This window comes from Aulostomus chinensis, chromosome 7 (assembly GCF_037954235.1).
Source record: "Aulostomus chinensis isolate RoL2024-O1b breed Wild chromosome 7, RoL_Achi_v1.0, whole genome shotgun sequence".
Taxonomy (NCBI): Eukaryota; Metazoa; Chordata; class Actinopteri; order Syngnathiformes; family Aulostomidae; genus Aulostomus; species Aulostomus chinensis.
The window spans coordinates 29,243,363-29,268,006 of record NC_141326.1 but is presented as its reverse complement, the minus strand read 5'-3'; the positions used below and the strand labels follow the sequence as shown (position 1 = coordinate 29,268,006).

The 24,644-nt window shown below is 45.7% G+C and overlaps 1 protein-coding gene across 2 annotated transcripts in view; it reads right to left on the bottom strand.

Moving 5' to 3' along the window:
* Positions 1-4,722: 4,722 nt before the first annotated feature.
* LOC147259414 (chemokine-like protein TAFA-5) overlaps positions 4,723-24,644 on the bottom strand; it is a 30,847-nt gene continuing 10,925 nt past the window's right edge. Inside the window, exons 2-4 of one of the 2 annotated variants that reach the window (XM_086209797.1) lie at positions 21,618-21,767; positions 15,233-15,360; positions 4,723-6,377 (exon numbers count right to left, since the gene is read on the bottom strand). In XM_086209797.1, coding sequence (XP_086065923.1) covers positions 6,369-6,377; positions 15,233-15,360; positions 21,618-21,767 — 287 coding nt within the window. In that variant the 3' untranslated portion in view covers positions 4,723-6,368. The remainder of the gene's footprint in view (positions 6,378-15,232; positions 15,361-21,617; positions 21,768-24,644) is intronic. The other variant, XM_086209798.1, reaches the window with a different exon arrangement.

Below are 24,644 nucleotides of genomic sequence, written 5' to 3'. Positions count from 1 at the left end.
GAACACACACACACACACACACAAGCACACTCCGTAGCCTGGACACTGGAGGTGCATTACTACTTTAAATCCCATTAGTTATTTCCAGTCATCACACACGTCCACCAGTATGAGTTTAACCACTGGTAACATGATTAAACTGGCTCATTTCCATCATAACCTCCCTTGAATGCGCGGAGCTGCAGTGCAGCTGTGCTGGGGACACAGCAGTGCTCAGGCCTCCTGCGTGTACAACACACAGCTGTGTTACTGATCCGCCTCCACCTCCGCGTCTCTGGACGTCTGGATGCTAATCAGGTGGGACAACATGGACAGGACTCCAAGGGTGCAGGTCTAAATCAGGTCGATTACGAGATCCCCATCTTTGTTGTTGCTCTCTGACTGTGATTCCCCGGCTTGATAACTGATTCCAGTGTTTAACTTCTTTCCGGCAGTTTTCCTGCCTCCTCTATTTATCCTTTGAGCTGAATTAAAAAAAAACAGTCCTCAAAGGGCCTCAAGTGTTCTTCCTATGGTGCTCACGGTTCCCCTTGAAGTTCTCCAGCCTCCCCCCTCAGATCGCACAGATGTGAAAGGAGGTTTACAGCTTCTTCTCCTCTGGGTTTGACAAAACATGAAGGGAGATTTGAAATGGGTTGTGATATTGTAAGACATAGGAACATAATTAAATATTGAATAACTGATGTTGAACTGAGCATGAGGGTGTGTGTGTGTGTGTGTGTGTGTGTGTGTGTGTGTGTGTGTGTGTGTGTGTGTGAGTGAGAAGGGTGGACGTAAGGAGAAAGATGGACACGTTTATGTCTGACACAAACATCCTGTCACATTAAATGAAAACGTGAAGGGAACATGGAGCGTGGGCGGGTGAGGGGCGGAGTTACAAACCCTGCCAGGGCAGCATTTTATTCGCTCTACACAGCTTTTTGTTTTTGTACTTTTATTCAGTTTTCAATGAAACACATTTCCCCCCTTGAGCACATTTAAAAGACAGACTGAAGTAGGTGCAACTGTAGAGATATTTTTACAGTAATAAAAAAACACTCATATTTTGTAAAAAGTATGATGTTGATGTTGATGTTGGTCTTTAGGTTGATAAGTGTGTGTATTGCCAGGCTGCTGACACACACTGTTGGCGAGCCACGAACTCGTTCCCACCACTGACAAGACTGATGATTGACAGGCGATTGCTGTGAAAAGAAAACTGATTGAAAATGTGAAGATGCCAGATGAAACTTGACTCTTCCCGATGGAAGGAGATGATTTTCTACACATTGATGACATCATGATGATGAGGACGTGACGCTACGAATGACCAAAGTCAGCTCAGGTGCAGAGAGTCATCGGTAAGATTGTCACACCAGCGTCCCGTACGCCGCCGTGACCCGCAGCAGGTGGGAAAGCAACTAAAACAAGAACGTCAGCTGATTTCTAACTGTCAAGAACTGGGAGAACATGAGCACCTATGTGCCGGTGCAGCTGCGCTCCGGCCCGGCGCTGAATTGTCGTACCTGATGTGAAAGAGCGGACGGAGCGAATCACAGCTGCGCATGCAGTGGCGACTTCCTGTCTGGTGCTGATGTTCATAAACAGGTGATGCAGAGCAGCAGATTTCTGACGATTTCCCGCTCTGTGAGTAAAAGTGGGCTAATAGTGCTGCGGAGGAGAAGTAGGCCAGAATATAAAGTTAATAAATAAAAGAGGATCATGTAAGAGCAGTGGAGCCTCCGAGAGCTCAGCCTACATTCGGCTCAGTATTTTTAGTTCATCTGAAGCTTGAAAAAGTTCACGTCACAGGAAACACTGGTCTGTTTCACCTCAACGGATAATTCAGCTTCATGAGACATTTGGAGATGAAACACTTCATTCACCCTTCAACTTCCGCCTCAGTTTCACACAGCAGCTCCACCTGAAACCATCTTTGAACACACTGCTGTGGTTGAACCGTGACTTCAGCTGCTACCTTCACATTGGAGCCGGCACGCCCACAGTCTCAGTCTCCAGCTTCAGCACCACATCACCTTCCGCTTCAGTCTCACGTCACCCTGAAGCCTCAAATCCAGCGCACCTCCAAAACCCACACACACGTCCCACTTTCAGCTACTTTTATTGCTTCCAATCACATTTCAGCTTCTGTTGGTCTTCAAATCCAATTGGCCCACAACTCCTGTCGCTTTCATATCAAATGTTTATTCAGTTATTAAAGTCAGTGCTGGTTACTGGTGTGGGAACAGGAGATACCACCTTGATTCTTTCAAAGACCATATAAGGTTCTACGTCAAACTGGGGAAGTGAAGCTACTTGGTTGAAGGTGAGCGAGTTCCCATTGAGACTTCCCCAGAAAATTTGCCAAATCTGCTCGGTCCATGGTGCTGCGCGTCAAGATGTCCAGGAGGATGTCACAGGAAATGCACTGGTCTGAGGTGGATGTTTTACCGTCCTCAGTGGCAGATCCCTTTAGACGGGCAACCTGTTCAAACTCTGGATTTGCACTTGATGGGAAAAAGGAAGCAGAACGTAGCCTTGATATTTCTGTCATGCAGGACCAGAGCAACGGGGGATCTGATCAAAATGGATCAATTGTATAGCTTGAAAACCGGCGTAGAGTTGGAGGGTGGGGGTGTGGACGGTGCAGGTGGACGGATCCAGCAGTGGAGGGACACATTTGCTACTCTGACACCTCGTTTCTTCACATGGACGTCTGGAGTCCGTTAGTCTGTCAACACAGTTGTAGGACATGTGGAGGCCTCTTGGATCTCCAGTGGGTGTCCAGTCTGGTATTTTCCCGTGTGTTGGCCAGAGCTCAGATAAACCATGGCCAGAGTGCTGGCCAAACCAAGCTAACAGACTACAGATGAGCTTAGCAGCAGGCTGTTCTCTGCAGCTTAAGTGTTTCATGCTGATATCTCATGCTTCTTTCTTGTTAGAAACCAGGCATAATTAGCCTCCCACCTCAGGCTAATCAGCTGACGCTTCCACAGCCTTGCGGGAGCATTCTCCATGTGTTATTCGAAATTACGGACTCCAGACTTCTGCATGTGAAAATGAGGCATTAATCCACTCTTAGGTTAGAGAGTTAAGTCACTTATTTGTAGTATAACACCAGATTTGATGCAGTTTCCAACACCAACTCAAGTAACTTTGAAGAGGTAATAACTTCAACCCCTGCAACAACGTTTTCCTCAACCAAACTTCTGTCCTAAAATGCTGTCCAAGTGGTTTTTTTTGCACCAAAACCAACCAACCAACCAACCAACCGCAGCGTTTACTCAGCACCAGTGAGAGTGAGAATGTCCTTGACGAGTGGGAAGGTTGAGATTTGGGACTCAAACCGACGTCTGCGGTGGCCAAGGTTGCCGACACCCACAAACACTCCTGTTACGAGTGTTTTCCTGTCACAGCAACCGCAGCTGCAACCAGCACTGCTCGCTACGTCCCGATTCCACCGGCATCGTTTCCACCTTGCAGCAACATAACTGTAATACGTCACATGCTGCCACCAGCGACACACAATATCGTAGGAGGTCGCGGCTTCCTAGTGCATTTTCTGTTAGGTCTTCCTGGACATCTTGAAGCGTAGCACCACGGACCGAGGGGCCGTGTGGGACTGCAGCACTGAGGAGGTCTGGAGAGAGCGCGGCTGAGCCCCGAGGGACGGACTTGGGTTGTTTGTGGCATTATGGTGCCACATCAATGCTGCTAAGTGTTTCGAGACAGCCTTTTAGAGTGAATTAGCCCTGAAAATATTTTGTTGACCTCATTTAACCAGCACAAGTTTTGTGGTGGCTTGCTTTTCCTGCCACAGAGGAAATAAATTAATGACGACTGAAAAACAAGTCCAAAGACTCTCCCCTAGTTTTTACTGCAAGAGCAGAATGCTGAGTTTGGTCGTCAGTGGAGCAGGACACGGATGATGGAGGCTAAATAAGTCTGAGAATGAGGAACAGTCTGAAGAAAGGCAGAAAATAGTTTGGGCCACTTCCAAGAGCCTGACAGGGGAATGTCTGTGACTGACAAGCAACAAACATTTTGGATAAGGAGGACTCTCTTCTCCTGGGATTAATAATATCACAGGCATGCCAGCAATGCTACAGCGAAGTCTGAAGACCTCAGATTGACAGACGAAGCTAAAACCCATCAGTCTGAGGAACTGCGGAGTGAGATACAGATTTAACTCACAGAAAAAGACAGTCGTTACCAGAAAACTTGACTTTTTTTTGTTCAGGTGTCAAATGAGGATCTTGTGATTTCTTTTCTTGTTTTCCAAAACTCTCAAGTGTTCTGTGGTCCAAAACATTTTTGAAACTAGTACTGAAAAAGTGGCTGATACTGTCACACATACCTTCTCCATCTGCCAAAGAGTTATATATTCATAACTAATGTATCCTGTATCAAAGAGGCTCATCAGGCTCCATCAGGAAATTTGTTATGTGGAAAAAGTGCTCCCTTAGATGTCCCCCTCAAAGGGACAGCTCAGTTGTGTGAGACACTGATGCCCAGGCAGCGACTCACCTGCTGCAGATAAACTCAAGACACACATTTGTGAGCACCTGAAAGGCAAAAAAGACCTTTATCACTGTAAAGGTGTTGCAGATCTGCTGCTTTTCAACCTCAAAAATGAATCTTTCCTCCCTGTGGACATCAGATTCAACAGGAAGTGAACACAAGACCAGCATGAGCTGGAAATGGAGCAAGCGATGGTGAGTCGAGTGATCCGACTGTGGCTTCCTGATTTGCCCCCTGATAAACAAGACGAAGCACACGAGTGTAAAATTATGTTTTCTACAGATACAACATAAAACTGTTGAGTACAGAATTGTATGCTTTTGAAAATACATTTAATACGTCTTTCCCTTGAACAGACATAACAGATTTGCTTGTTGTTTCATCAAACCTGCGATGCTGACAGTGTCTTCCAAACGTGGCACTGGGAAATGTAAAATCTGATTTAATGCATAATGGAGTTCGGTGGAGAAGCACCACAGATTATTAGTTTCATCATTTTTATGATAAAAGTCTAAACTTTGCACACTGACACCAAACCTCATGGGGAATTTTAAGATGTAAATAATGATTAGTGTCTGCTGTGACACGCAGCCACAGCAGGCTGTCACCTACGAGCCGGAGAAGTCATGGAATATCCAACAAATCCAAGATGGTGTTTCAAATCGTGACTGTTTCGCTCATGGTGCATCATCATCATCATTCGTTCCCTGCCTGAGGAAAAACCTTAGTGATGCAAACCAACACCTAATTGTCACAATCAAACATCAACATGGAGGAGAATTATGATTCAATTGAAAAAAAAGGAAAAAAAGAGATGGAAAATGCCAATAAAAAATGGCCGTGTTTAGTTAGTTTAGTCTCCATGCAGGCTGATCGAGTGTTACTGTCTGAGGGTCAGGGGTGAGGTACTGTTGCGGTCCAACAGGGATCAGAAGCTCAGCTCTGTGGTGGACGAAAGCTGATGATCGTCCAGCTTTGGTTCATCAAGAACGAACCTCAGGCCACTACTAGCGTCACAACCGCCATCATTGGCGTATTCAGAAGTTCAAATCTTTGTATCGTGTGGACCACGGATTTTACATCCAGCATTTCACCCAAAACTTTGTCTTAGAGGAGGGAGAACCAGATGCTCACGAATCTGAACTCATTTGTGGGTTTGAGACTCATTCCTGCATCACTCCATTGTGTCTGCTTTTTTATCTGTGTGCAGTTGTATGGTGTGTAGTTTTCTATAAAAGTACATTCAACCAGGTACCGTGTTAGAAAGTATTCCTGTCTAGAATCTTCGTTGGCAGGTGTCTGATAAAAGCGCACAAGTTTTATTTTCTTATCATAAAAACGTCTGATGATGATTTTATTTGACCAGATTGATGTTCAATACACAAACACACAGCTTCATCTCTCCTCTTAAAGATACGTGTTTTATCATCGACTTGTATACTACATTACTTTGCGTAGTTAAGTCACTTGTTACGTCTCAAGGTTTGTTTCTTTACAGGTGTATGGTGTTGTCTTGGGTTTATGACATTTTGGCCTGAAATTGTTGGCTCTGTTCATCTTTGGTCTGTAAAAACAAAATGGAATTTCTTGTGAAACTAAAGAAATCAATCCAGCAGCTCGCCATGACCCGAAAGTCAAATTTCCTGGAAAAATAAACAGAGTCACTCTCTCTTCAGAAAGAAGAACTTCAGCCTGCAGTTTCAGCAGTTCTCCTGTGCATGAGACAGGGCGTGCTGACAACTCTTCCCTCCAGCTCTGATGGCCTCTGATGTTGGGTGGTCAGCAGTGAAAGCTCCACTCTGCAATGAAGGGCGATGGATGGTAGAAGTCATTCTTTCTCTGGGGAGCGTCTGTCCTCGCCACCACTGTCAGGAGACCTGGAGGACAAAAATAAGCAACATTAGTAGAGAGTCTGACATCGCGAATAAGAGGGTCTGCTGGCTGGAGCAGCAGGGAGGTCAAGTACTCCGGGATTCTTCAATGAAAGTCACACCTTGTGCAAACATATGCAGCAAGAAAACGTGTGTTCTGAACATTTACATGTACGCAATCAAAATGTTAAGAGACTGCAGCTACATTAAGAGCGACTCTGCTTACAGAGGAAAAAGCGCCACACGGTACACAGAATTAAAAACCACAAGTCCAATTAAACAGTTGAACCGGAAGTCAAGCACAGCAGTCGGTGACAGGCTGGTAATTTATGCAACAACACGTCTTTGCAAAAGCAGAGCAAATGAGAAGCTGAAATAGGAATTCTACAGAAATGAAAATTCAGGGAAACATCATGTAAGAACTGACAGCGACGCTTGAAAGAATTTCTGCCAATCAGGCTTTTCGAACAAGCGCTGATGTGTGGAAATAGTAAAAGAAGAGCTGAGGTTGTTACAAAGCTCCAAACGACTCAAGAATCAGTTGTCTTCATTAAACCAACTGCAAATATTCAGCTACAAAACTCAGGATCCCAGAGATGCAGAGGTGATCAGGTGCGGGCTGTAGAGCTGAGGGTCATCTGCATGGTGAGAAGAGTTCATAGTGTGTTTACAGAAACCGACAGTGGTCTCATGATCGAGCCTTGTGGGACTCCATAGGGATATCCCAGTTTTCAGTTGAAACATCTCATAATGTTTTAACTTTGGGTTAACACAGTGTTCACCGTTTGTTTATTCTGTTCCATGAGAAATGTTCCTATATAAAAACAAAGGTAATTTAGGGAAAAAATATTGTTAATACAACCCATGATCTTTCTGTAATCCTTATCAAGTTGCTGCGCCTAAATCTGACTGAACCACTGACATCTGATGAATGGCAAGCATGGATTCTGTATTTGTACTCACTAATTTAAAAGGATAAATATGAAAAATATGGGTTGTAACCCACACAGCAAAAATCAGAAGAACTGGTGGTACAACTTGGAATCTTTTGCAAGAGTAGTTTGTGTTTCCGGACCTTTCCTTTGACACTCACACAACTTGCTCCTGCTCTACTGTGTATCCACACCACCTGAACCTTTACAGAAGGAAGGTCTCTCCACAGCAACATCTTTTATTTAGTCTGGGGGCAGATGAGGAATCCTGGGACTTCATTTGGATTTAAATTCACGAGAATTTTGAATTCATGCCATTTTCGTACTGTCGACACACTGCCGGAGGTGCACGTATATCACCCTCCTCTACCCTCTACTTCAGTGTACCTTTTGATATATTTCCACAAGACAAAATGCAATGTACAATTTCAGCTGCGTGCCGGTAAATGAATGAAGATAATCGTGATTTGAGGTAGAACAACAATTTGATTTCACGGGTGCTCCACCAAACTTATAGAGTCCAGCCATGTCCTTGTAAAAGCTCCGAGACTGATTAAAAACATGGAGCCACAGCAACCAGCAGGGACACTTCATTTCTGTCGCCTTTGTGAGAGGGAAGATCTCTCTGTAATTGCGTCCAGGTAAAGCAGACGAAGAAGCAGCAGTGGCGGCACCTCTGCACCGCTCAACTCTGAATTATTCATGTCCATTCTGTTTGACTGCAGCTGGAATCTAAAAAGAGCCAGAGAAGTCAGACAAGGACAAGCTGGATTACAGCGAGAGCCCATACATCACCCTGAAACAGCATCCACATTCGAGCCGTTCCTAAATGCTGCGCTCACAGCTGATTAAACATGGGGGTGAAGGTGTGATTGGAACACTTGAAATGTGTTTCTTAAGCTCCAGCTGTCAGAGCACATAAGGAGTCTTTGGAGGTGCAGAGGTGAAACCCAACACTTGCTGCTGTGACGCAGAGAGCTGCAGGCCAACGCCTGTGAGGAATGAACAACACAATTATCATCCCACGTAAAAAACGACTGTTCCTCGTCCACAGAGACACGTTTTCATTTGAAAATGGAGTTTTACAACTCACAGTCTCCGTCCTCACAAGAGTTTGAGTATCATTTCAGAATTACTCTCTTACATCTTTAGTAGCACTTTTGAAATTAAAAGTAAGATCACATGAGGGTACATGCACATAAGAGACAGTATGAACAGGAAGTAGACTGTTTACACTGGCTGCAGAAAACACAAACAAAATAAAGCAACCCCAGAGAATTTCAGACAGATCCAAGGTCAGCTGAGTTTTCAAGGTTGTGTGCTTTCGGCAAAGGACAAACAAAAAGGGATACGTTTTAAAATGAAACCTTCTGAGTGTGCATGCAGCATCAGTAATCCAGGACAATCCAGGACAGGTTCACGATCATCCTGGTGAATTTAGGTTTCTCAGGCTGCAATTCGTTCCTTTCAAATTAAAAAACAACAACAACAACAACAACCTTAAAGGAATCTGATCAGATGTGCTTCCTGCAAGTAAATACTGCCATCAGACAGAAAAAGTAATGGGCTCGTAACAGAACCTTGTGGGGCTCCATATGAATATTCTGGTCTCTGTTCTAAAGACTTTCAGCTGACGCCAAAAAAGTATTGATCTGCTAAAAGCCTGGAATCATATTTGCAACTGCAAGTCGACAAAACATTTTCAGTTCGTTTTTCATTCCCAACAAGCAAGAAATTCCCGAAACCCAAACCACAAACTTTCTCTCATCCAAACGAACTTAACGATGATACGTCTGATGAATGCTGTGAGTGGATTCCTGCTGGCCCGGTTGTTCCAGGCTTATCCAGATACCATCAGGAGAATCAGCTGCATTTTATTTCCTTCAAGTGAAACAATGATACAGGAAGGGGATGAAATGTGCGTCTTTCCTCGCTTTCTGCCTTCTTGTGCCTCTCAGTGTTTACAGGGAGGTTTAAGCCAGACTGACCCCTGAGAGTTTCCACCTGAAGAGAAAATAAAGTGGGAACAAGCTGCTGTAATCTTTCCTGTTTGGAGAAAAACAATTTCAGTCTTGGGATTTACATCATGGTGTCTTCCCATTCCCTGTAAATAGTTGTCCTCCCCAAGGACAATGGGATCTCTCTGCTCATGAGACTCAACATAAATGTAAGGACTTCAACACTAAAAACTTTCACACCACATACAGACGCGGTAAAGTCAGATTTCCTTTTCAAGGACAGTTATTTTGCAGAAATACAAAAAGCAAAGCCCTCCAGGCGAGCCAGTACAGCGAGGCACAAATGAGTTTTGCTTTCTGCTGAAACGCCTGATTACATCTTTGTGATGGCAAATCTCCCCCCGCTCCGAGGACTGTAATGATGATGTACCATTGTTAGGATGAAATGTCTGGTGCTTTCTGCTGCTCCAAGATGATATTCGGAGTCTTCAGTGAAACCACATGTGGCTTCATTGTTTCAGAACCAAGTACTCACCGAAAGGTTTTTATTCTATTTGAAACACATTAAAAAAATATCACTCCGTGATGGTCAGACACACACTTCTGCTATCACTACCCTTATGAGCCATGGAACCATCCATGAAATAGCAGCAAAGGGGATTCGTCCTACAGGTGCATGATTGCTTCTTTTATATGATATCAAAGGTTCAAAGTCCAGGTTTAGTCGAGTGTCTGACGTGAAATAAAGGTTTTACTCAAAGGGAGTTTTGCAACTCAGTGTACTTGAAAAACTTTAAAGAGCCACAAGCTTGAAGGAAGTGATGGCAGGACGTCTGTAAACATCACACGTCACCGTGGCGATAAAGCCAAGAGAGAGTCCGACCTAAAAAAATGTATCTAATTCATGGATGCGTGAAATCCCTGCTGCAGCAGTGTAACACTACACCTGCAGTGTGGTGGAGTTTTTAAAACAGCTTTTTATTGTTATTAACTGTTTTTTAATTAAATTCCATCCATCATCCATCCCTCCATCCATCCCTCCATGTTCCCCCTCTTCTCCTGTTGAGGGTGGTGGGGGTGGAGCCTATCCCAGCAGCCTTCCCCCTGGACAGGTCACCAGTCCATGGCAGGGCCAACACATAGAGACAGACAACCATTGGCTCTCCCAGCCACGCCTACGGTCAATTTAGAGTCTGGATTAACCTGGTCCCCTCTTGATGTCTTTGGACTGTGGAGGAAGCTGGAGTACCAGAGAGAACCCAGCAGGAACAGGGAGAACATGGAGACTCACCCAGAAAGACCCCGTGCTGCAGCCGGGGCTCCACCCACAACCTTCTTGCTGGGGGCCACAGGGAGGACCACTGCACCACCGGGCCGCCCTAAATTCAGTGTTTAAAATAATGTTTGATGATGCGTTTCTGCTCTGACCTCATCTCCTTCCTGAGATGATATCTTTTATTATTTGTAATTCAATACCACACATGCATTTGTTTTTATGTCCTCCCAAATATCGGACTAAATATTTGTACTTTAATCTTGTGATTCATTATGATTACTAACAGGATATTATTGTGCTGAACACAATGAAATTGTTCGTGAAACTATAGAAATAGATACATCTCTCACACACACACACACACACACACACATACACACACACACACACACACACACAGAGCAGTAATTTAGTTACATATATTTACTCAAATGGCCTGCAGTGCTCCATAAAGAAAAATGAAAAGCAGGAATGAAGAGCAAGAAAGGAAATAGCGTGTATTTGTCCCACAGGCCAAAAAGGAGCAAATGACTCAATCTGGCGGGAAATAGTAAAAACCATCATTTCCAAGCCAGTCGACCAGAATGGAAGCCAGACATAATGGAGTGCAGGATTTTAGGCAGTAATGGCAGTAGCATCAAATATTACTGTTATAATGTGTTTCAGTGGGACAACTTTGTCCTCTAAAGTAGTCGGAGGGGAACATTTTTAAGATCTGACACTGCAAAAAATACAAAAAGCAACTATTAAAAAACTAAAATGAGTGTTGTAGCACATCATGGGCCACAGTGTGATCATAAAAACAAAATCTCCCTCTGCATTTAATAAACAGAACCTCTTTTTTTTTTCCTCCTTTTCTGTTAATTGGGAATTGGCATTATGGAAACAAAGGGACATGAGAATGGTTCAAACCCTGAACATCGATAAATAAATATTTGGTGGTGATGATCCAATCCGACCAGGTAGAAATACAGGAACTAACCACAAGTTAACGCTGCATTTCGTGTCACAGAGTCGCCAACATCCCAGTATTTCACAAAGCAGGGGAGCTTTGAGGAGACGAAGCATTGTGATAATGAACCTGAGCAGTCGTCCTGAGACGGGTCAGACAGTCCAGACGATCGGACGGGAAATGGACTCGCAGAGAGAGGGTTTCAGTTTCTGTTGGGTTTTAGTGGGTTGAAGTGTGACAGGAGATGCTGATGATGAGGGACGATGCTCTTCCGCATTTGTGAACTGAAATTTTGGACAGCTTTGCTGCTGTTAGCCATCCGTCTCTTCTAGCTTCAAGCTAAATACGTGTGGCGCTCTGTTTGGCGTTTTGGAGTCAAAGAGAAATCAAAACACCCATTTGTGAGTCCTTCAAAGCCAAAATAGACTTTACAGGTGAAGAATTCTTTTAGTAGAAGCTCAGAAGAAGACAAAGAGCATGTTCTGACAAACGGACCGATGGTACAAAAAGAGTTTCCCCAAAGGAGGAGGGCGGGAGGACAGTCTTTTAACATAAATGATCCATTTCTCCGTCAGCCGGAGAGCCTCAGACTCATTATATCCCACCAATTACATTCTCAGCTCTTTCTGTACGTCCCTGGAAGCCTGCAAACCTCCTCCAGGCTAATTGCACGTCACTTGTTCATCTGATGCTGCTTTCTGAGTTTTAGTGAATGCTGACTCGTCTCCCCGTGTAAACACGGCAGGGTTGTGTGTCAGTGCGCCCACTCCATGCTGCATCCCTGTGATTTCATTCGCCTTACAGAGAAGCAATCTGATCTCCCACTCTTCATTAGCAGAACAGCTCGTTTGTGTGAAGCTCCTTTTTTTTTTTTTTTTTTTAAAAGAGAGAGATGTTCTTGTCGATGTATTCGGCACTGAGCCGGAGGCAACAGACGCAGAGATTCACTGCTTTCTTTCACCCAAATTAAGATGAGAGGAGAGTGTTGTTGTGTGTCAGACATGTTCAGCAGCTTCTCCCAGGATCCAGTGAGCCATGCAGATGAGGAGGAAATCAACACGGCAGGCTGTTCTGCTCTTATTTACGCCTTAAGTGAGCTCGGCGGGATCGTTCGTTTTGACGTGAGTTGCATGAGACAGTGATGGCCAGTCAGTAGAGCAGGTCTGTCCCTTCACCTGCCTGCTCCAATTTTTGGCACCCTGCCTTCTGCCGTTTTCTCTGGGGACTACATTCCTCAACCGCATAACGTCCATATTCCTACGCAAAGCCACAGCAGTATATGCAGTGCACTGCGCACCTCCAGATGTTTGTCATGCGCCTCCAGATGTGTGTCACGCTCCTCCAGATGTGTGCCACGCTCCTCCAGATGTGTGCCACGGTCCTCCAGATGTGTGTCACGCTCCTCCAGATGTGTGCCACGGTCCTCCAGATGTGTGTCACGCGCCTCCAGATGTGTGTCACGCGCCGACAGGTGTCAGGAGACAGTTTGGAGTGTAATTACAGGGTTTTTTTCTATTCTATTCTAACTTGTGTCACTGCTGCTTGATCAGATTTTATATATATATTTCTTTATATTATAAAATTAAGGGTCCAACATAATTAAAGACAAAGTTCACTTCAAAAATGTTTAATTTGCAATAATTTATTATTAGGCCTGCGTTTTTTATTTATTTTCCTTTTCTTACATCCAGCGGGCCCCACTTGGCCTGCAGGCCCAACCTCGAACAAACAAAAACACCAAATAAAGTCATTGGTTTGGAGAACTTCCCAACCTGCTTTGGTCCGGCGTTTTGCTGTGTTTAAATAAAGGCTTCCTAGATTGTCTGCTGTCCTCTTGTGTGTTCAGGATCATGTTGTGCCGTTGTGGAGAGAAAGACCAAAGGAGGGAATTTCCAGACGTAGGAATTTAGACGTCCCGACGTGTTACTTTTGTCTGTCTGTTTGTTTCCTCGAGAGGCCGAGCGGCGACGCACCAGCGGTCTTGCATCTCCTCGCTCTGCTGTCGTCTTCAAGTCAGGTTCTCAGAGAGGAGGGAGGTGTTTAAACCGTCCCGTCATGTGAAAAGCTGCGGAATTCATTATTCAGACAGTGGAAGAGTGAAGGCAGCCAACCAGGAGGCAGGAGTAAAAAAACACAACCATCAAGGAAACAGTCTGAAAACAAAGACTGTTTTCAGACTGTTTCCTTGATGGTTGTTTCATTTTCCTGGTTCTGCTGGCTTGGTGCAACTGAGGAGTTAATATTTCCAGGTTGATTTGTTCCGTCTGTAGAGGAGAGCATTCATTCCCAGCAAATTCAACCCAGTTGGCAGATTTTCTCTTTTCCGGAAAAAAAAGGGTAAAAAGAATGAGCTCCTCTTCAGAGGGGAAGTAGCAAAGTGACAGCAGAGCGGATGATGAAAGCAAAGATTATTACACAACCTCGTTTTACAATTCATTAACTCTAACTGACACAAAGTAGGCACGGGGCTTTAAATAAGTCCGTTTTCAAAGATGAACTTTTGACAGTTTAAGCTCTTAACCAACACGCACGAGAAGACGTGCACGGCAGCGAGCATCCACAGCAGAGTCGGCTCCTCGCCAGGAGGGTTCCAGAGGGAACCGAGCTGCTGGCTTGTTCTTTCGCCCCGTTCTTGGTCACATGATATATCAGGAAACAAACGTCCCACTGGGACTTGAGGTTGACCTGAAAATATTGGCGGTCCAAAGGTCAAAGGTCAATGTGATGGGCACACTTTGCAAAAGAGTTCAACCGTAGTGTGATATTTCAAGATTCAGTTGAACGCAATGAGTGAGGCGTGTGTTTGTCTCATTTTGATCGGAGTGCAGGTGAAGAGAAACCATCAGCTGATCACAACCATCAGCTGATCACAACCATCAGCTGATCACAACCATCAGCTGATCACAACCATCAGCTGATCACAACCATCGGCTGATCAGGAAGCGAGAGAACTACAAGCAAAAAAATCATGAGACAGTCAACGAGGTTTGGCTCCATGACGAGGGTTTTGAAACAGCTGCTGTTCATCAGCTGCTGAGGGGTGAAAGAGAGCACTCGCAGTTATTCAGTCAACACACACACACACACACACACACACGCAACCCTGAACTCGTTCCTTTGGAGGGTCGAAACTGGGACTGAGACAAAGTCCCCTTTATTAAAAAGTATTTAAGCTTTTTCATAGAAAAATAATAAATACTTATTTATAATAAATAATATTTTTTTCTGTGATGGTAAAATGATAATTGATAAATAAAATAATGAATTAATAACCAGGAAACCTACAAATTTACAGGGCATTTTTGCCTCATGAAGACGAACACAGCACAAACAGAGATTTGTAAATTCTTATGATTGTGATTATTATCTTTTTAAAGCTGTTCAAATGAGCTGGAAGGAATAATGATCAATAAAACCAATAAATAAAGACACAAGATGAATTAAAAGTGAATGATCAATTACATTATACAGTTGAATGAATACAATTTTCTATTAAAAAATCTCCTGAAACAAAAACACAAGAATGCACAGAATTTTAGACTCCATGAAAGTCCGTCTTTTATTGTCTGAACATCAACAAGATGGGCGATTAAAGCTCATAAATTAGAAGTTACTTGAATATCAGTCTTAATATGTGTGGGAACATAATCATGACCCCTGTTTTTGTGATGTCACGCTGAAATATAACTAGCTGTCAATCACGGTTTTAGAGAGGGGAGGCGGAGCCTGGGTTGGCAGCTCACCGTGGTGGTCTTGACTCGGCCTCCTGGTTGCGTGCAGGTCCAGCCCGACTGATTGACCAGGAGATGACAACCTTCATCGTCCAAACACGGAGACATCTCACACCACTGTCGGCTACTGACGATACGAACTGAGGAGGGGGAGGAGGGGGGGGAGAGAGAAGAAGATCATTAGCCTCGTCTGTGTTTGTGCTGTTGTGTTTGTCGACATCCGTCGGTGCTCAGCGACCCAGTTTCTCCTCAAACTTTCACTTGTGTCTCGGTCGAACCTCCTCAACTTTGACTGGCGTCTCTTCCAGAGAATAAAATGTCTTTTCGCACAACCGATTCTAAATGCTTCGCTTGGAATTCATAGCAAATGCAGGTTTGTCAATTCCTCATAAAACGATTCGATCTGCCAGAATGTGTCAGACATCTTGAGCCGCTTGCAGCCAGTGGTGATGGCGTCGTGGCGCTGGGGAGAGACTCGGGAGCAGGCTGCCGACACGCAGCAGACTTTGTGTCAAACACAGAGTCGCGTTGCATTTGTGTTCTGAGGCGATGAGTTTGAGAGACACTGAGGTTTGGAACCCGCTGAGCTCAGAACAAAACTGACATCACCAAATGTTTCCTTCCTCTTTTGCGACCCAGCGACACCAAAGACACGCCGATGATCCCAGGAGGGAACAGGAACCCCACACCTGCTCCACCTGAGTCAGTTGTAACACAAATTCTTGTTTTGTTTTCTCCTCAGCAGCTTCAGCGTCGTCTGACTCGTGGCTCAAAACCATTGAGTGAAACAGACACTGAGTTTTCCAAAGAGGGACTGAATGAGCTGCCTTTGAGAATAACCTCCGAGCATAATGGCACAAATGATGACATCATTCTAGCTCTTGCATGCTTTTTAGAAGTATCCGTTCTCAAAATACCTTCCTCCTATATTCGATAAGGGCTTTATTTCACTTTTACCTTTCAGCTTCTGTCTCGACTCAACTCTCTGATTCTTCTTACACTTTTTTTGTTGAGGCTGCAACTTTTCATCAAAATATGAGACCTTAATTCTCCAAGCCTCTGGTGGAAATGAAGAATCCAGAAATCAAAGACGCCGAATAAACGGAGTCCGACATCAGAGGACGGGTTCTGTTTACTGCACAGGCCTCCTCTATTTATAAAGAAATAGGACATTCTCACACGCTCATTTGCATATTGTGGCTCCCTGATTGGCCCGCAGAGAGGAAGCAGGAGATGATGAAGAGGAGCAGGAGGAGGATGAAGAGTGTGTTGAGTTGAGGACAGTTAGCAACAAATGGGAAACAAGAAACAGGATCATCCATTGAGTCTCCTACATTTCCCAGAATGCTCGTCCAGGGATGACTGCCACGTTCAAGCTTCTCCAGTAAACGATGCATGATGACATCATCACTGAGGTCATCTTCATCTTCTGGTTAACCTCCTCAGACTGAAAACTGTTCCACAAAGAGGGAGCGACACCAGCGCGGCCGCTGCTCGGCCATTCCTCCTCCTCTCACCACCGTCGTTCCAGCCCTCAGTCGGAGGGACTTCCCTGCTGCCGTCCTCCCGTGTGTCCCAGCTTCTCTCTTCCTGACAGCACTACATTAAAGGCTGCAGCCTGGGGAGGGAGGGCCACCAGCCTGTAGTGCAGCAGCAGGTGATCGGGTCTGTACGGCCGAGCAGGCGTGGGATCGTGATTATCTGTTAGCCCCCAATTACACATCCAATTTCCTCCTGAACAACAGCAGCCTCCTCAGCCACGACACTTCATTAACGGCTGCATGACCTCCCGCTGCCCCGACAGGGAGGGTCACCGCCTCGCCACCTCCCACTGACGAAACCTGCTAAAACTGCTGCCTAAATACAAACTCATTTGGTGCTGCTAAGCTACTCCTTCATCAAAGAGCTACACCAACGCCGCTCTTCTGCACTTCCATCCATTGTCTTCCGCTTGTTCCTATTAACGGTCGCGGGGGGGGTGGAGCCTATCCCAGTGTCAACGGGCGAGAGGCGGGTTCACCCTGGACAGGTAGCCAGTCCATCGCAGGGCCAACACACAGAGACAAACTCTCTTCTGCATTTATTTCTTACAATCCTACAGATTTTCACGCCTCTGTAGTCGTGACAGCTGTGGTTGTCCGTCTGTTCAGTTCTCAGTCAGAACTTAGCACAAACATCCACTGGGACCCGAGGATGAACTGAAAAGATTTTGGTGGTCAGAGGTCACACAGACAGACAACAGCAATGTCATCTTTCTATCCATTTAACTGAAACTTCTTTCACCTGCAGGTCTCTCACTCTGACTAATAAAAGCTCTGGATGGATGGAGGTAGAATCAACGTGTTTACAGTTGTTAAATACAGAAGACAGTCAGGAACAGAAGACAAACTTCCCCACCAAGTAATGGAGACGCAGTGGATTAATTCCAGAAATGAGAGAACACCTGCAAGCGCTGCATCACCCTGCAGATTAATAAACGACCACAGCGTGACTCTGTCTGCTGCCGCCGCTTGGCGGGGTTCATTTATCCAAAAAGAGAGGAGGCCATTTTGTAATCACTTCATTCATCAACTAAGACATCCAGAAGGAGAGACGCTGCTTTGTCCCTGAGGACGAGGTGACCAGAAAGGAAAAAGAGGAGCAGAAAAGATGAAAAAGAACAAACTGATGGAGAACAAAAACTTTGCAACCGTCTGATTTTAGCATCAACAGAGCTAAAGCTTCACCGAGCTGCAGCAAGTTTCCTTCTTCATCCTTCGGTGGTCCCATGCTTTCTCTTTCCTTGTCTTCTCCTCCCTGGTGTCACTCCATCGCTCCATCGCCCATCGTATCATAGCAGCTCAGCATGCACATCCAGCCTGTTTCTGGCTTGAGTTTCCAGTCACATGACTCACACCAAGGCCTTCATCAGCGTTGTTTGCTGCTTACATGTTCTTGAGGACCGGATTAACCACTCCAGCAATTTCTTCCTTTTCTTCTTCTTCAAAACTACTTTCAAACAAAGCTTCATCGATGACTACCAGCAGCCAGAAGGGAGTCCACCGACCCGAACCCACCACCCACTCAGCTGCGTGAGCACCGGAGCAACTAACCACCTTTCAGTGACTCTCACCGGCTCCCCGAGAGACCAGAATACACGTCAAAGTCCAACTCGCCAACTACCGGCCCGGTATTTTCCCCCGGTATCATGATGCAAGCCTCCTGCAAACCCCCAGGCCCGAGGGCCCAACCTGCCCCCACCCTATGGTACTCACTTCCCGTCTCCATCAAAGATCGCCCCCCCCCCCCTCCTCAATTCCTCAAAGATGGTTCTTATTCTTCTTGTTACCTTACATACAGTGAGAGCTGGAATTCAATATTTCTCAGCTCCTGGAGTGAGTGTCCATCTGCAGAGCCATAAATCTTTCAACTTCTGACAGAGTTCAAAAGTGAATCAGACTGAATAGCAGATCAGAATCAGCAGCCGTCAGTCGAACCTCCCAAGGCTTCTGAGCCTGAAAAGCCTCTAAAATCTCCAAAGACTGGACTGGTGTTTGCACTCTGATCAAGCCTCGGTATCCGTGGACACGTCCAGACGACGGTCTCTCCGCCTGCGAGCCCCTGTGATGAACGCTCAGATTATCCTGCTCACGAGCTCAGACGGACGGCTGAGGTGTTTGAGCTGCAAGGCCTGCTGGGAGAAGACAGATAAGAACTGACTGCAGCTGATTCCTGCCCGAGTCCGACGGTCGGGACCCTGCTCGCTGGATCTCAGCAGCAGAAACAACAAAACGCAAAACGAGCAGCCGCCTCAGATAGGAAGTGACATAAATACCAACATGCGGCTCTCACCGACAACAGAAAGGTCACCGAGATCCAGATGGAGCTGGATCCGATTACTGGGACGGCTTCTTAAAAACTGCAAAACATTTATATAGATATGTCCTCACGGAGGGTAGTGGATTATTCATGTTTAGCCTGCAAGTTACACATGAATAAATCAAGCGTGCAGAGACACAGGCGGACCGCCGCTGACCTTGTGCTGGTTTTATTATTTATTATTTATCGGACCCTCGAACGTCGGCGTGACCCAAAACAACCGCCTGCACTTTGTCTCAGCAGAACCTTCACTTTTGTGGTTGCTGGAGGGTCGGTGACTCCTCACAGCAGCCCACCACCTCCACTTTGTCTTTCCTTCAGTCAAAATCGAAGCTTCCGTGTTTTCAACAGTTACTTGTTGATGACGCTTTTTTTAAAAAAATAATTGATGAAATAAAATCCATATTTTTGCTGTTTGCTGTTTCTTCTCGTTGTAGATGAATGCAGAGATTTGAGGACTCGGCAGCTTAGCTGGAAAAGATGAGATGGAAAAACAAGACGCTTCACGAGAGAAGGAATAAAAACGGTTCACAAGGCACCTTCTGCTCATGATAGATCGCCATCATTTCCAAGAGTACGTTCATTAAATGAAACATCAAACATAGTGAACTTGTCCTCCATGGGAGGCGATAATAAAAAAATGACAGGGAAACCTACGCAATATAAAATATAAATACAAGGATAAAGGAGAGCAATTCATGTTTACATGAGTCCTGTGTGCATGTGTTGATCTGTCTCTCTCTCCCCTCAGTAAAATGTTACAAGCAGGACTTTTTTGTTGTCCTTTTTCTCTCCAGTGACCACAAATTCTGCAGGTTTGCAGGCGTGACACGTTTGTTCTCACTTTGCATTTGGAAAATGTTTTTCTTCCTTAAGTTTGTTACATAAGTTCACAACAGGAAACAGAAAGTGACATAAATACCAACATGCAACTCTGTAAAGGTCACGACAGACACAGATGGAGGCTCAAGTTTACACTGAAGCTCTCCTGCATATTATTTTTCTTCCCTGCTGCAACTTCATTCTCTGACATGCGAAGGACAGAAATACTGCATCCAGGAGGAAAAACTTTTTAATCAATCCTGCTTGTGGATTTAAAACATTTCAGAGAAATCGTATTTTGACGAGACCAGGTGAAGAGAGCTGAAGCTAAAAATCTAAAAAATAAAACAAAATGCCTTCAACAACCACGGGGATTGGAACATTTCTCTTGGAGGATTTAATCTTTGAATGTTTTTTGGGAGGTTGAGCCGACTGAAATGTGTCAGTCTGTTTCTGTCTGTTTGTTAAGAGGTGAATTAGTTCCTGTTGTCTCATACCAGTTGCACCAGTTAGAAAGCACATATTGACTATTCAGTCTGGCTGAACTCAGCCTCAGCTGCTATCAGGGAGGTTTAGATTGATGAGAGCGGTCAACGAGCTGCATCCATCTCACATCTCCTCTCAGTCGGGCCGGTATCTTCCAGCAACCAGCTGCTTCTTCTGGCTCACACTGCAGCGTGGAGGCCAGTCAGGGTTCAAGCAGGTTGGGTTTCATCTCTTCTAGGTGTTCAGAGGAGGCTCGCAAACAGGCTGCAGCCGTCAGCAAAGTCCTCACAACTCAGAGCTCATTCAGCCCAGCACTGATCCCTGACGGCGGCATCGGCAACCGACTACACAAACACAAATCTGCTCAGCGCCATCAACACAAACATCCACCGCAGGCCTGTCCTACCGTTCAGCCTGCCCAGCGTACCTCAGATTATCAGACTACAAATCCATCACTCAGCTGCTGCAGCGGAATGTTGGCGATGATACTGGATGACGCATCTGAGAGTTTGTAAATGGACATTTTAAAAAAGTTAGCAGGTGGTTACCATGAGCTTCAAGCTAACAGAAGACATGTCTGGTGGTGTTTCCATCATGACATTTTCCCAGATAAGGAGAATGGAGATGGATTCTCCTGACTGTTGATAATCGCTCAAAAGAAATCTGAAAGAAAATGTCTGAGGGAGGGTGGATGAGGCAGCAGCAGGGGAGCCTGCAGTCGTCTTGCATCTGAAAGACACCAGGAGAGCCTGTCAATCCCTGCAGAGCAAACCGAGACCCTCCAGCTGTTGTCATCATCTCCAGATGCCAGACAGAGAGGAGGAGACAGACGCTGATGAAATGCAATGTAACGCCGGCTTATGCTGGGTTACGCCGGGTTACGCTGGTCCAGATGAGGACCTGGAGAATGTAGCGGTCCAAACTACACGTTAGCCACATTCTGATCTGAATTCTGGGTCAACGGTGTTCAATCTACCACTTTCCACCAAACAGACAGCTTCTTCTGACACAAACTTACTTCAAGTCCCTTACAGTTGACTGAACTTCTCACCTGAGGGACAGACGAGCTCCGGTCCCGAGCAAATCCGTCAGCATTCCTTCTTTACTCCTGCTTTGGGTCATGACCTACAGTGTATTTCATGACCACCAGTGAGAGTAGGAATGCTCCAGATGTCCTTAAGTAGTTGGAATTTGGTCGACACCTGCGCGTGCCCCCCAATCAGAATCTTACCGTCGACGCAGGCCGGTCTGGCTCGTGTGGTCCCGGCGATCTGTCCCTTCTTGCAGGCACAGCGGGCTGTCTGTCGGGCGATGGTTCTTCTCGGCTGGCTGCTGTCACGGTCCAGAGTGACGATCTCACAGGTTCCTGCCACCAGCTGACCTGAGGAACACACAACAGGAAGTCAGACTGAGTGACGCAAAACAAAATTGAAATGCAGGATCAAAATTATTCCTGCAGGCTACCGAGGGTTTTCAAGGTCGCTGAGTCCGCCTCAGGTGGTGTCACTCGATCCTTCACACTGGTCCTTGAAGGCTTACTGAACTACAGCTAAACCATAGAAACCAAAAAAAAAAAACTTAGAAGTTCTCAAAGTCATCCTCTGGATCTCCCCCAAAGATCCCTGAAGGTTTTTAAAATGACTTCTAAAAACCCTCCGGCCCTCCTGATGGAAACGGGGGCCCGTTTAAATGTTCTAAACTCTCTTCAAGAACCCCTGAAATCTCCTTGGAAAAAAAAGGCTCTGGAACCTAATCTCTGACACCTGGAACCTTTTCCAGACTTTTCATGCCTACCAGAAAAATGGAATTAATCTTTGAGCAAGGACGATTGTTTCTATCAAACTACTCCAAGCCATCTGGATCATTTTAAGGCCCTGAAATGTCTTCAGGAAGATTTTAAATCTTTTGGGATCTCAAATACTGACTTTGCGACTCTAAAACCCTCTCAGGAACTTCTGGAACATTTGTCAGGCGTCTTCGACCACTGCATGCACCTCTAACTTCCCCAAGAACCCCTGGAAACCCTTCTGGGAGGAACTTCTTGAAGGAGCCATCACTCATCACCAATGATCACGCCCAACTGAAGAATGTGGTCTTCTGTCTCATCCTGTTCATCTTAGAGGAGTTGATGATTCAGATCCACCTGGAGGTCTCAGCTAATTCCATCTGCGATGTCGTTAATTCCTGGTTTGAACGTGGCAGACAAACATGACGTTTCTGGGAATTCTTATAAAATGACGCAGGTCAGCCTGAGGATCTAATCTGGTGACCATGGTGACAGCAGACACCCCCGCCGCATGCTGATGAGCCCTAATCAATAGAGCCATGGACTCTCCAGAGAGGGTCGCCTGCACTGAGAGCAGAGCTCGACCGCAAGCTGGAGGTCATGGGGGTCTGGAGGGGGAGAACAACACCGCGTCCTTTCAGGGGCACCGACCATCGTCAAGGTTCTGTCACGTGTCTGTCTCTGTATGTCAGACTCGGCTACATTAGTGGGGCGGAGATTCCCCGACCCTGCTAAGGTGAGACAGGTAAAGGTCATGTGACCCAAGTGAGGCATCAGTGGGATTCTTCTGGTGAACAAAAACCCATCACGTCACTTTCACTCGACACGATCACAGGAGCGCTCGATGCTTTCAAGAGCAGGCAACTGTTTGAGAGGAAATGTGAATGAGTGACGTGTAAATGGGCCAAAGGAGCTCACAGCCTGGACCCTGGCGGATTCCTGCCAGGTTGTTAGTCGACCTCAGCACTGGACTCCCCCACCTTCCCCTTTAACTCCAGACACAACATTTTCCTTAAAAAAGTTTGACAAGAGTGCAGTACAAATACTTATTACTGCATTTGTACTCACTGCACTTCAATTTTACTTTACTTTTGTCTGAACACTTGCCCTCCACATTGAAACAAAAATATCTGTACTTGTTTCATTCTTCTTCCATTAAATTTTGATGCACCACAGTATGAGGAACAGATTTGTTTAAGGAGGCAGAAAACATGCTCTCTCTTCAACTTAAGCATCGAGTCAAGTAAACAAACCAGTACTTCTCTGTTCTACACGCCTGTACTTCTTCCTAGGTAATGAATGTGTGTACTTTGCCACCTAACGGTAGTAGAACCAGTCAGAGGGAAACCTGTCAGCTTTCCCTGAGAGTACAAATCATTATTTTACAGTTTCAAAGCTCCTCCGTCCTTCAGAGGTTTTCCATTCATCTGTCAGCTGTTTGAAGTTCTGACTTCCAGAGTGAAAGATTCTCAGGAACGGAGTAAGTTCCCTGAGTGTGAGTAACGTTCACTGTCAAAAGGGTCTGTGTGGAACCTCACCTGCCCAGGTGAGTTATCGTTCAGGAGCATTAGCAATGACAGGTCCTCGTCATTCAGGTGAGTTATGAACCTCCCAAGCAGCAGGCAGGTCACAAGCGCTTCCTTTAGGGAACCTCTCACAGCTACAAGCTGCACCGAGTAACGCTACCAAGCAACAACTCTTGACAAAAGCAGACAAAAATGGTGTTATTTCATCAAAATCACGTTATTGTCCTGTTTTACAACCGTGCCACGAAACCATTTGCACTGATGGTGATTCAGTTCTCAGTAAATTACTGATGTAGTGGCAGCTATAATCAACATATATTTTTAGAAAGGCTGCAGAATTATCAGCTACTGAAGCTCTGAGGAGCCGCCGTACGCGACCTGCTCAGCCCCAAATAACAAGCAGGCTCCAGTGGGAGAGAGGCAGATATTTCACCTGCGGGACAGCAACAAAACAGTTGTGTCTACATATTTCATCTCTTTACAACGGCAAAATGTACTAAAGAAATCTGTAAAAAGTAACCTGAACACTGAATGATTTCCTCCTCCCGACATCAGGAGGCAGGGGGACAGCTTGTGGAGAAGGTGGAGGTGTTGGTGCATCGCTCACTCTTGCTGCTCCTGCGACAGAGGTGCTTTTGCAGGTGTATTTGTGCTGAACCACTGCTGACTCTGCTAATCCCGGTAACGCCGTGTGTCCTGTGGCAGCTTCACTCTGTGAGCCGCCACGCCGTCCGCTTGTTGGGCTCTTAATGTGAAGTACCAACACTAGCACAACGCTGACGCCGCTCTAGCAGGGCGAGTAATCAACCAGCCAAACTGTTGCCCGGGAGCAGGTGCTGCGCCTCCATCAGCCCGACAGAGGAGCGGCCATCTACCAACGACGAGAGGAGCATTCCTGAAAACATGGCGGCCATGATTCCAACTGGAACTGTGTTGCTGTTTTCAG